Consider the following 13831-nt stretch of genomic DNA (forward strand, 5'->3'; position numbering starts at 1 on the left):
AGGGGGAGAGGGAGAAGGAAAGAGAGGAAGAGAGAGAGGAAGAGAGAGAGGGAGGGAGAGGAAGGAAGGGAGGGAGGCGATGCCAAAATAGGGCTGAGGGAGGGCTTTTGAAGTCCACTTTCCTGCATGCATCGAAATAGGGGCAAAGCCCATGTTTCGAAAGGAAATAAGGGTTTCGACCCCTTTTTACATATATATATTTTTGAATTTTCTAAAGTGAAGTCGGCATTGGTTGCCGACTTCACTTATTTTTTCTCTCTTTTTTTGAAATTTTTTAAGTAACGTTGGCAAATTAAGTGAAGTCGGCAGTGCCTGTCGACTTCACTAATTTTTTTTTTAAAAAAGGGCCAAAGCACCTGTTTCCTTTCGAAATAGGGGCTCTGTTCCGATGCATGGAGGTGAGAGGGTTTTGAAAGCTCTCTCTCCCTTCTTCCTTGGCTGTCTCCCTCTCTCTCTCCCTCTGTCTCTTTCTTTTCCTCTCTTTCATTCTTCCTCTTCCCCTCCTTTGCCTGTTTCTCAATTTGATGGCCGGAACCATCCCGATCGGCTGCTGGTACGGCTCGGTACACTTCGAACTAGGTTATTTGGGATGGTTCCACCATCCTTGTATATATTTTTAATGAGGCTTTATTTTTTCTATTGAATTTTATCTTATGCACATTACAATATGTCAGATACTGCTGTGCTTATCTAGTTACATATTTTTGCAAATGCAACCATCCTACCGTTTAGTAGTTTAATAATTTAATCTCTCAATGCCTCATGATTAAAAGTGCAGCAAGTAAATAGGTGTGGTGACATTTCACTGTGAAGAACACCTTTGTTCTCTGTAAAGTACTTGCTTAACCATGACATGCTTTCTATGATATTTGTTACCAATTTGTTCCTGCTTGCAAAAGGAAGCATGATATGCACTCATATGGTGGAAATGATGGTCAAACTAGAAAATATTTTCTATAATCTTTCTACTTTTGTTCTCTTTGCCAAATTTTAACTTACATGTTCATTGCATTTAAAATGTTTGTGCAGGTTGTTGGAGCATATTTTGAAAAGCTTGGATCTAAATCTTTTGCAGTTTATTCAATCGCTGTAACTGATGCTGAGAACAAGACCTGGTTTGTGAAAAGAAGGCATGCTTTTACCTAGACATCCCTAAAGTCTTTAGATATATTTACATCCATTACTTTCAAAAAGAGGCGCTCTTCATATATATTGATGTTTGTTTATGTATTCTCTATTGTCTTTGCTGGCTGAAGTCTGTTAATTGTATAGGTGTTTTGAGACCTTGCTTATATTAAATTTCTCTTTATATATATGGTCTACCTGATACCAACTCTTCACCCTTTTCATTGGTTGTGTTCTATATAGATTCTGTAAAGTAAGAAGGAAGGTTATTTATAGTTTTTTCTTAGCATATTGCTCCAAAACCTTTCATGTCAATAATGAGATTTTTTTATTAACAAGGGCTTCTCTTTATGAAATTGCACCATTCATGTATGTGTACTCATAAATCTTGTTCATAACATTTTTTGAGAAAATATGTCAGTAAGACATATATGAATTGAATGTCTTGTTAATTTAAAGAAAATTCTTATATGAGATCCATTAAAAGCAGAAACATTAGTTGTCATGTGTTATATGCATTGACTGATTTCTTGTATCTTTCTATATCGATAATATTGACTATTGGATTGCAGATACCGAAATTTTGAACGGCTGCATCGGCATCTAAAGGATATACCTAATTATACATTGCATTTGCCCCCAAAGAGGTTTCTTTCGTCCAGTATCGATGATTATTTTGTGCACCAGCGATGCATTCTTCTCGACAAATATTTGCAAGTATGGTTTGACTCTCTAGTTTGCAACTTTTTGCTTGGTATGATATGCCAGCTTGACATGTTTCTAGTTCATCTGGACAGGATCTTCTGTCAATTGCTAATGTTGCAGAGCAACATGAAGTATGGGACTTTTTAAGTGATACTTCAAAGGTATAAATTTTCTCAATACACTTTTAGACACTTTCAGATTCTCTGGGAAGTTGATCCCTTTTTGGTTGTTTTTTTTGAAGAATTACTCTTTCGGAAAATCAACCTCAGTGATGAAAACATTAGCAGGTACATAGATCTCAAACTCTCTTAGTTCTGACAGCTTACAAAAGAGTTTGATTTCGTCTTCATTTTATCCAACTGCGATCAACTTTATTAATTTCTTCACTTCAATTTTTTCATATGTTATGATGGAAGAGAGTTGGCTCTAGCAACAAAATATGAATTTTTTTCTGTAGTTTCTTTATCTTGTTTTTGCCCAGATGTCTTGTTCTAGTATTCTGTACAAAACATTCTTTAATGTTGTAATTCTTTGATGCTTATTTTGAATTTTTGATACTAACTACACTGTTTGGAGAATGTTCTATTTATTATATGAAAAATAATGATGTGTCATTGTTTGTCATTTTCATGCATCATAGCTAGATACAATAGCTTTATCCTGATAAATTGAGGCCAATTTATTTCATAATCTGCTGTTAAGCTGAGCTGCACATTAGTTGGGCATGACTGGAAGTTGTCATTCATCGTTCAAAAATCAAAGCAGACATAACTAGTAAGTAAGAGATTGGCTAAGTTGAAAAGTGAGATGTAACATTTACTGGATCGATTAAATAACTGCTGGCACTGAACTGTCAGAAAATTAGGATAGTTGAGTGGGTTTAGCTCACTAGAATATCACTATAACATGTCGATCTACTGCTATGTTCTTATATGATGAATCAGTCAAGCCACTTTAGCTCTGTTGAATTTGAGAGTCCACCTATGCTATTGATATTTGCAAAGAGACTCTCTTCAAATATTTACTTATTTTGGCTAATTTTGTTTGGAAACATCAGAGATGGATCTAGCAAATGATCACAAGCAGCTTAATGTGATCCGCATAGATAGTCCTTCCTTGTAAAAGAGTTTTGAGTGACAGCAGAACTCCTTTCATCTACTAGCTCTTAAACTGATCCTAACAAATTTCTCCTTCCTACATATATCATAGTTTGAGTCCTCAGTATCTACATTCTACAATTTGTTTTAGAGAATGATTTCTTATACTATCCTGCTAAAGTGCTAATGCAAAAAGATGGATCTTGGGAGTGCTGCACTCTTTTGTCAATCACAAGGGCATTATGATGGTGCAATATCAGAGGATTTATAAACAATTTTGGCTGGTAGATTTTCCAAGAAGCAATCAAATGATGTAATATAAGTGCTGTGATTATGGTTTTAAGCAAGATCCACAATCTTGATATATAGGTTCAGTATGGTATGGTTGATACTATACAGTATGTACCCCGTACTGAGACAACTCTTGACCTTTTTTTCTCTTTTTTTTAAAATCATGGTACTAGCCAAAACCGGGCGATATAGGTCAGTACTGAGTGGAATTGAGCAATTCTGCTCGGTTCAGATTGATTGGCATCGGTACAAATTGGTTCTCATCTCGAACCAGCAAATTGATCCGGTTCTGCACCGGTTCGGTACGATATGCTTGGACTAGGCGCTTCATGTCGGTTTTTCAGTCTTTGATTTTAAGTATATTGTTGTAACGTATCATGAAGTACTTTCCTACAATGTCTCGCTAGTATGATGCCCAACGTTATCTGGTGGGGCATTGTATAAGTCAGTATTAATTGATTACCACTTTGTCTAAGACTTCTATCGTACAACTCTCACGCAAGCCTAATATACCAAACATCTTACTAACTTCTTTGTAAAGATTCATATTACAACAATTTTTTTTATATTTGCCAACATGCCTTTCATCCGAGGTCTGCAAAACTGGTATCGAGAACTGTACCAATATATCACCAGTTCAGTATGGTATGGTATACATTTTGTACTGAGACAAGCTTCCAATATTTTTTTCAAGGACTGCAAAATTGACTCGAACCTCTGGTTCGGGGTGTACCGTATTGAATTGGTGCAAAAGGTCGGTTGCTGGTTTAGTACGAGAACCAGTGTGTACCGGTTCGTACTAGTTTGAACTGAGCAAAATCGCCCGATTTTAGCTCGGTTACCGGCTTGTCCTTCCTAGTTTTGGATGGTACCTTTGATAAGAAATGAGAAAAAAAGGGGTCAGAGGCTGTCTCGATATGGAGTATGTATTGTATCGACCGTATTATAGTGTACCGGTAATACATCGGTATGGTACTCGGTGCTAAGATTGTAAATCTTGTTTTTTTCTCACTCCTAACCGTGGTACCACTCGAAATCAGGTGGTATTCGCTCCTGCTTGGTTCGGGCCGGTCCGGTTCATATACCGAATCGAACCTCGATACTATGCTAGTACTTTATAAATGCGCTACAGTGTAGTCAATATGGGATGCTATGGTTCGGTATATTTGGCCTTGCCTTCATTGTTGATCCATTGTGAGTTTAAGAGGGGATGTTGTGTTGTCATATTACATAATCCTCTTTTTTTTCTTCTCTCAAAATACTATGCAGATGTATAATTGGTCATGCACTATTCACATGTTATAGGTGAAAACCAACTGCATGACCAATTGTATTTATTGGGCTAATTTCCTGAGCAGTAAATTTCTTTATTCCTACCTTCCTAATATTTGCTCCTCGAGTTTATTAATGATTAGTTGGATAATCTTGAAGTCTTTTGCATTGTCTCTAACCTAGATGTGAAGCAAATGGACATTTGGCTTAAAAAATCAGTCATCTCGATCAACACTAAATTGCTTATTTGGATTTTATTACTTGCATTAGCGCAATAACCTCTTCTTATGTTGGGGTAAGGCTGCGTACATTTGACCTCCCCATATCACACAATGGAGGGAGCCTCATGCACCGGGCTGCCCCTTTTTAGGATTTTATTACTTGCGTCCTAAAGCATTATTCTTGTTTGGTTTAACAACTTGATTGAATATCCATCTTGTGAGCATCAGTTTGGACCTGCTTCAAGTAAAATTCTTTAGTAATATTGCAATGAATTCTATTAGGGACAATTGTGTTTCCAAAGAGCTATATTCTCTTGGTTAGTGCCCAGGTAGTAGAGTAGATCCATGGCTTATTTGATAGGTATCCATTCATGCACATTTATTTTGAGAAATAATCTTGAAAGACTACCCACAACTGCTTTACTCCACCAGGAATCCAAGTGAGATTTAATATTTTGGCTTTTTTTCATTAAAAAAAATCTTTTGGCTTTTACAGTTGCCTAGTTTTTCTCTGGAGTGACGGCTTCCTGCTGTTGTTGACATGTATAGAGTTGCACATGAGCATGCTTGCATGTATTCATACTTTAGTGGTCAGCAGATGCTGGGATCAAGAAAGCCACCACTACAGGATGGTGTTGTAGCTTTCTTATTTGCATGTTAAAGTAGATAAGTCTGATAAGCATCTTCCATGGAGGAACCCAGTAAGCAAGAAATGGTGGTCTCCGATCATATCTTATGTTTACTGTCATGCTTCTGAGCCAGAAATATTTCTAAGTTCATTTGCTTACGTTTATTCTAGGCAAAATTTCATATTGTCTGCTGTATGTTTCAGAAGCTGCCTGTCATGTTCCTATTTCTTATTTGACGAAATTTGGCAGTTTTTGTCTTTAATTGGATGGCACATCCTGTCTAATTGTCTTGGTTGTAGTTTACTTAACTGGTTGGTTTCGTTTTGACAGTCAATGTGGATGATGCTGTGGATGATATAGTTCGTCAATTTAAAGGGGTTTCTGATGGTCTGCGGCGTGTTGTTGGCTCATCACCATCTCATGCAACTTCTCCCCCAAGAGCTGAAAAGAACATGGCATTACCATGGAATGAAGAAGTGACAAATAAACTCTATCCAGGCTATAGTAATGTAGACACTTCACAAAGTTTGTCTGATGATGAAGCCCATGATGAAGACCGATCTTCTGCAGTAAACAACGGATGGCACTCAGACAACGAATTAAATTCCAAAGTTTTTCCACCTCGTGTTGTCAAGCGCATTGAAGAATCTTCAAATTTGGATTCTCAGAGAAGCCAACGGTCTGATAAATTTGACAGGCTTGCATTAAATGCCTCAAAAACTTCAGTAGCATCTGAGCTTTTTGAAGATCCGGTTGGAATGCCACCTGAGGTACCAGTAGCTTGCAATCTCTATTTTTGACAATATTATTTCTTTATTACAGTTTCTGATTTGTGTCCCTTGGCTTCTTATATAGACAATATTAATAATCCTTAAAATTACTCTTGTAAACCTGCTAATGTAATAATTAAATATTTGCTACTTGACCATTCAAGTGAAGGATTTGCTTGTTTTTATGATTTCTTATTTTGCAAGTCATCGATCGAAAGCAAATTCATCATATGGAATATTTATGTTTAAATTCAAATGCTTGAGTGATTTATGACAATTTTAACCATCCTTCCACATCCTTTGTCCTGGATTTGTTGGTACTTGGCAGAATTATGTTTATCTTTGGATGTACTATGCTTTTAGATAGTTGGATTGATGTTTGTGCATGCTATTCAAGAATAGTTAAAATCTTTCTCATTTCGTCTACCTAATGATATATTCAATGGTTCACCACTGCTCCTCACAATTTTTTTTTTTTTTAAATCAAGTGTTATTTTAATGTGCTATTCAGGGTCCTGGTCTCTGATTATATTCTTGGATTCTGATCACTTTGAACTCTTCCTTAACTAATTTGTAATTATGGAAAAGACCATATTTATCTAGTCTTAAATGATTTCTGAGCATCCCATGGACCAGTTGCATAAAACGAGATCCAACAACTTTACTGTTGACAGAAGAGAGTGGCTTTCTATAGGACGATTATAGCAATGCCATTTGGATAGTCTCATCTTTCAGTCAGAATCTCAGGAAGATAGACTTGCAATAATTCCTGGTATGCCTTTCTTAGTGGCATAACAATGTTTTTTTAAGGAGCCTAGTTCTGCTTGCTCCATGATGGATGAAACGTCTTTCATTCATAAAACAGCCACAAAGATGAGAATCAACATAAGCAATGCTCTTTTACATGGTTGAAATATGAATTTGGATATCCTCGGCAGATAGCAGATTTGGTATTAACATTATGCTGATTTCAGAAATTAGAGAGGTGGATGAACAAGCTAAAGATGCTATCACTAAAAAAACATGTTGTTGGACAGTTGGAGATAACAACTTCCCAGCAATTGTGGAGGATAAACTATGTTGAGTGATTTTATAAGTTATTCTTTTTTAATTTCCATGTTTTACTTTTTAGCTTTCTTTCTATCTTTGCTTTGTATTATACTCTCTCTTCCTTCAAGCAAGATCATCTCTGCTGATGGTTAAAAGGAGATAGTTTATTTTAATAATCAATTTTAGATCAATTTTAAAACTTTCTAATATTTGAACTTGATAGTATGGAAACAGTACTGTTACTGGCTAACTTTGAAACAAACTGGCAAGGTATTCATACATATCTTCGACTTGCTTTTGATGTTCTATGATGACAAATGCTAATTTGAGGATTGTTTGATATTAATGACCAAACAATAGAACTTTTATAGAATTTTATCCACTTGGTGTCGGAACAAATTTCAATATTTCAATGATTTTATGGATTTACTTATTCTATTTATTTTTATACCATGAAGATTTAGTAATTTTGACATTTTTCTTTATGCCTTCCTATGGCTATTTTGTAGTGGACACCACCAAATGTTAGTGTGCCATTGTTGAATCTAGTTGATAAGATATTCCAACTGAAACGGAGAGGTTGGCTGAGGTGCGTTATACATTGCATTTCTCTGTTTCATTTCTTCTAGTGAATGTCCTTAAATAACTTTTTGCAATTTGTTCTTGCATTCTACACCTTGACCATCATTGTTGTATTTGTCGTACTCTCAACTACTATATTTTGTAAGGGCAGCAGTTCAGTTTTTCAATATTGTCAGCATTATCTTTGAGCAGATAGGATAAATTTGAAGTTTTATCATTTCAAACTGCTACAAAATGATTCACTTGGAGTTTCATTTCCTATTTCCTGCAGAAGACAGGTCTTTTGGATTTCAAAACAGATTTTGCAGTTAATTATGGAAGATGCAATTGATGATTGGATTCTAAGGCAGATTTCTTTCCTACGAAGGGATGATGTTATTGCACAAGGGATTCGGTGGGTTCAAGATGTAAGTAGAGAATTATATGTTTCTTCACCATGTTTGTCAATAGAGTTCATTTCAAGTAGCAGCGTTATCATACTTTAACAACACCCTTATCCAAGATTTGCCCTCTTGGTACCGGACCCGTACCAGTGCCATATTAGCATAGTATTGGTATAGTATGATATGAAATTTTTTTAGCGTACCGAATGTTGGTATCGTACCGAGTACCAATACCGAACCAGTACGGTGCGGTACGCCCCGTACGGCCTGGTACGGGCCGGTATGGCGTACCTTGCCTTTATCTATCCTAAGGCATATCTAAGCCCTTTGTTCTTGTCTCAAAAATAAAAGTTTCTAAAAATTGTGTTCGGCTTGGCGGCTCTCTAAAACACATTTCTATTTTTAAATTAGATAAAGCTTGTTTTTAGTGAAGTAGAACATGCTTATGTGATACGTAAATCTTTGATGTACTTGATTCCTATTTTTATATCTTATCTTTTTTTTTTAGTTTAAATGCAATTATCAAGGTTTCAAATACTGGTAGGATGGTGGGGGATATAGGATGAGCCTTGGCACAACAATAAAGATGCTCCATTCTGACTTGGAAGTCATGATTTGGAAACATGGAAACGGCCTCTCCGCACATGGGATTAAGGCTGTGTACATCGACCCTCTCTAGATTTTGCAATGGAAGGAGCCTCAAGTATTGAGCTGCCCTTTTTTTGGGATGGCAGAGCTTCCCACCATCCCGAGTTTTGTGATGGGATGAGTCGAAAAATGGGCTGGAAAGGGATGAGTAGGGTTGAAAACGGGTTGGATATTACCTGACTGAATCCATTTTTGGCCAAATCTATTTCTGCATCCAGTTCATATCAGATTTGGATAGAAATCCTTGTAACTAATCAGACTCAGATATGGATTCGGATATATGCTTACAATTTTGCTAGATATCAGATATGGGTATGGATATTAAGGGGTTTTTTTTCCGAATTCGGATTCGGATATTTGGTTAGAAAAGTTCACAAGCATCTATAATAGGGAAAAAAAATTTATATACACCTATACAAGGGATTGACCTGGGACCTTTTATTTTGAACCATGATGGCTTTAACTTCTAGTATATAATTATGGTCTAATATTCTTATTCAAAACTTGTTCGCATTATAAAATATGGTCATTTCAAATATATAATGGTATTTCATATTTTAATAATTAATTATTTCATAAAAATCCAGTCCTCTTCCTTTTGACAAAAAATAAAAAAATGAATAACTTCATTTCATTCTTTATAATATTTTGAAAATATTTTGTTTAAAATATTTAAAAATATCAATAATTTTGAGATATTCCTGTCTTCGTATATATTTTTTAAAGTTTTTTTAAAAAAGACAATTCGTGATTCTTTTTATTCATGTTGCAATTAAAAAGTAATAATGGTATTTAATATTGAAAGCTTTTATTACTTTATATTATGTATCTTATTTAAATAGTATTGATAATGATCCAACTTGGTGGTCAAATTGTTCTCTATGTATGTTTATTGATTATGTCTTAGACCAGCACATGGTGATGGTGCATTTCTTGCAAGCTTGATAGTGGATCTCAACATCTGGTTTATATTCAAATAATATCCAACTTATATACGTATCCGGATAGAGAAAACATAGATATAACTAATATCCAACTTGTGTCGATTTCTATTTAAAATAAATGTGGATATGCTTAACATCTGATTCGTATCCATAACTGTTTAGAAAAAAAATATGCATTCTAGTTTTGATATCTATTTAATAACCGTATTTGTATCCGTGTTTATTAAAAAAATATGGATACAAATATGGATGTATTAATATCTGGTCTATATTTGATCCATTTTCAGCCCTAGAGATGGGACATCCACTATCCTGAGTATAGGTATAGGGACATCCAATTTCATGGGAAAACAGGATAGCCCTGTTGCATAGTATTCAAAAGCCTGACAATTATATTTATGCATTAAGGGGTCTTGTTGCAATATACGTGAGGCTATGCTAAATAAGTTGCACATAACATTTTCCCCTTGATTTGTGTTCATGAAGGAATTGAATGCATCTAATCATTCACCAATAGGGTGGCCATTGCTTGAAACAAGGGCACCACTTACGTAAAAACCTATTGGCTGACTATTGCTATTACTTCATTAACTTGTCACTAGTTGAGGATTTGTCTGACTTATGAACCAAGTGACTAAAAGTTAGCATGTTTTTGCTCATTATATTTCCCACTTCTCTAATTCTTGTAATAGGTGTGCTTAGTTTTAGTGATTTTACTAACACATGATTTTGAGTTAGTGCATGGCAAATCTTATGTATTAGTAGATACATTAGTTGTGTCATGTTAACATTTTTGTAATTTTTTATGATTTGTGTTTCCGTAGATAAAAATAAAGAAAAAGTCATCCTTGTCAGCATTATTGTTGTTGATTTCCATTAGGGTTGAAAACAGTTTGGATAAAATCCTACCGCATCCGTTTTCCTATTCAATTTGTTTCGGATTCAGGTAAAAAGTCTGATATCTGATCATATCCGGATCTGAGCTCGGATATCTGCTTATAAATCTTGCTGGATCTGGATTCGGATTTTATGATTTTGGGGATTCGGATCTTGATTAAAAAACTCTAAAAAAAAACTGTAAATCCTAGGATTCGGACCAGTCTTCTTTCAATTAAATGACGGGCACTCAACTACCAAGCTGCAACGTCTATCTATTCTATAAAGTTGGTTTATTTTATTTATTCTATCTATTCTAAATATTTCATGTTTTAATTCTTATTTTTTATAAAACAAATTCTTTTCTCTTTGATAAAAAATAAAAAATATCATTTATGATATTTTCAATAATTTATTGCTAAAAAGATTTAAAAATGCTAATAACTTCTTTGTATTCTTGCATTTTTATATATTGTTTCTTACAAGCTCTCTAAAAATAGATAATTCATGATTATTTTTTATTTATGCTATAATTAAAGAGTAATGATAGTATTTGATGCCAAAAATGTTTTTATATTATATGTTTAATTTTAAATAATTTTTGTTTTTAATATTTTAATACAAATCCGGCCAAATCAATGACCTGCACTCTCAACTAGGTTGGTCTCTGTGTAGGTGCAATAATTATTCCTTGAATATTTAGTTACCTATGTGTCATGTACAATCTGCATAACAAATTACGTTCCTGTCCTTTATGATTATATAGTTAATATTAGTTTTCATTATTGAATTCTGCTAAAAATCAAATTTATATCCGAATAATATCCGACTTGTATCCATATTTAGATAGAAAAATATTTTGATATAACTAATATAGGATTCATATCCATATGCGTTTAAAGCAAATATGGATATTAATTTTGTTATCCATTTAATATCCATATCCATATTCGTATTTCCCCAAAAAATATGGATATGAATAATGATATACTAGTATCCTATCTGTTTCCAGCCATAATGTCCACTGATTTTTTTTTCTCTGCCTTTCTTTAATGTACTTTATCATATCATTTTGAGTAATTCAAATCAGTTTTATATAACTTTCTTTAGTTGTGCCTTCTTTCAGAATTAAAAAAGTCTGAAACTTGCATAAGTACTTATTGGTAAACCTTCAAGAGTGAATTATTGAAAGAAACATATAGGTTTTTATATCATCTACATATTTCATTATATCTTTTGTAAATAATGAATTGTTCTAATTTTTAAATATAATTGCTTTTAATCTAAGCAGATTCTGTGGCCTAATGGTACATTCTTTTTAAAGTTGGAGAGAAGTCAAAGGAATATGGACGACAGTCATTTTAGTCAGCAACCAACTCAAAATACCAGTCAGATATATGGTAATAAGGTGACCAGACCAAGCTCTTTTGAGCTCCAGCTTGAGGCAGCTCGTAGAGCAAGTGATGTCAAGAAAATGATACTTGGTGAGACAGCTTTCATTTACGGATTCTGAATGTTGGTTAGTGTGCTTTCTCCATCAGTTTCAGTGTTTCTCTGTTAGCACATAATAAGCATCACATATTTTCTGATTTGACCTATCTGCATGACCCTAACAGTTTTTAGGCAATGATCCTGTTCCTGTCATTGCATTCATTGTGTAAGCATATGGAACCTACTTTGCACATATAACTAATGAAAAGCTGAAAAAGCCAACAAAAAAAAAAAACTGTGATCTAGGCATTTATCTTGCAGTGATACTAGCCATGAGTTACTTGGTTTCCAATACCTACTGCCAAGTTAGTCTTTATTTCCATCCATGTTTTGAATGGACAGAACCACAATATGAAACAGAGAAACTCTTGAAGATGCTATTGTAGGAATACAACATTAAGGATCTGTTTGTTTTCCTGCAATTCAATTACAGGTTGTAATCCTTGCTTGCAATTGGAATTGCAGTTGCAGAAAGGGGCTTTGTTTGGTTATTTATAATTGAAATGCACCTGCGATGACAATTTAATTATAGTTGTTTAGTTGTTTGCTAATGAAAGAGATATGGGTACCCTATACTTGAGCTGGTAAGGTTACCCCTTGAAGCAGTAAACTGTTCATTTTTCTATTATAATTTATTTATTATATTGTTTTCATAATTATAGTAGAAATATAACATTGTTATTATATTATTATTGGATTAGTCTAAGAATAATTACTGTATTAATTATATCAATAAAAATTACTCTGATATTATAATAATTAGATATTTTGTAATCATACAAATATATATTTGTAATGTGCATTATTAATAACTAATAATTATTATATAATATTCATCATCATCATTATTATAGCATTATGTATAGATTATAATAAGAATCATTATTATATAGTAATAAAAATAACAATAATACTTTAATTATAATAATAATAATAAACTATGTATGATTCTGGAGGATCTCCAGACTCAATGTGGATTATTTTGGCTACTAATGGTAGTGCTAGATAGGGTCTAGGGGCAAGATCCGCTACATCGAAAAACCGAGTCACAAGCTAAACTTTCGGAGGCTATAATTAGGTTATATGATGCCCGATTGAGATTTTTTTTATAAATCGGGCAATTTTTTGAGATTTGTGACGTGAGGCCCTGCCCTTTAGGGGACAAGGCTCCTATAGCGATCTTGCCCAAATTTTATTATTTGAGATCTGAAATAAAATTTTATTATTTTAGGATAAGACTTCGACCGGGCATATCTTTCAATCCAAGAAGAATTAAACGAAGGGACAGAAGGTCGAGTTGATAGAAGTCAAGATCTACCTTCTGAAGAATTTTAGCTTTTTGAGTTTATTTTTACTAATATGTCTATTTTAGAAAAGAGAGTTCTATTAAAATTAGGAAAAAGAATCTGATCCGAATTGTGCAAAGTGGACCTTAGCATTATAAATAGAAGTTATGTACCTTGGTTTTAAATTAATCAATAAAAGAAAAGGGGATTTAAGCTCTACTTTCACAATTTTTTCATCTTTTACTTTTTTTAAAAAGAAATTTGAGTTGAACGGGTTGAAGAAAATTTGTGGGGGTGTTAGTTTATGGACCAGACATGCGAGCAATACAAGCAATCAGAAAAAAAGCTATTCGTGCTTCAAATACATCAAGGGATAAAGGCGAGTATAACTACTAGTTCTTTCTTGATGGATGATGAGATGAAGGGACGTCTGACACAACTAGAGAAGAAGATTGTCCAAC

General features: G+C 34.0%; 1 protein-coding gene across 4 annotated transcripts in view; it reads left to right on the forward strand.

The window, feature by feature from the left end:
• The window catches only part of LOC103703152, a 28802-nt gene that overhangs the window by 8413 nt on the left and 6558 nt on the right, over window positions 1-13831 (forward strand). For 2 of the 4 annotated variants that reach the window (XM_008785898.4, XM_008785902.4), the window contains exons 6-13: window positions 1030-1130; window positions 1698-1842; window positions 1923-1991; window positions 2072-2117; window positions 5671-6110; window positions 7670-7749; window positions 8014-8149; window positions 11885-12077. In XM_008785898.4, coding sequence (XP_008784120.2) covers window positions 1030-1130; window positions 1698-1842; window positions 1923-1991; window positions 2072-2117; window positions 5671-6110; window positions 7670-7749; window positions 8014-8149; window positions 11885-12077 — 1210 coding nt within the window. Of the gene's footprint in view, window positions 1-1029; window positions 1131-1697; window positions 1843-1922; window positions 1992-2071; window positions 2118-5670; window positions 6111-7669; window positions 7750-8013; window positions 8150-11884; window positions 12113-13831 lie in introns of all 4 variants that reach the window. The other 2 variants (XR_003384894.2, XM_008785899.4) reach the window with 2 other exon arrangements.

This window comes from Phoenix dactylifera, chromosome 10 (genome assembly GCF_009389715.1).
Source record: "Phoenix dactylifera cultivar Barhee BC4 chromosome 10, palm_55x_up_171113_PBpolish2nd_filt_p, whole genome shotgun sequence".
NCBI classification, from domain to species: Eukaryota; Viridiplantae; Streptophyta; class Magnoliopsida; order Arecales; family Arecaceae; genus Phoenix; species Phoenix dactylifera.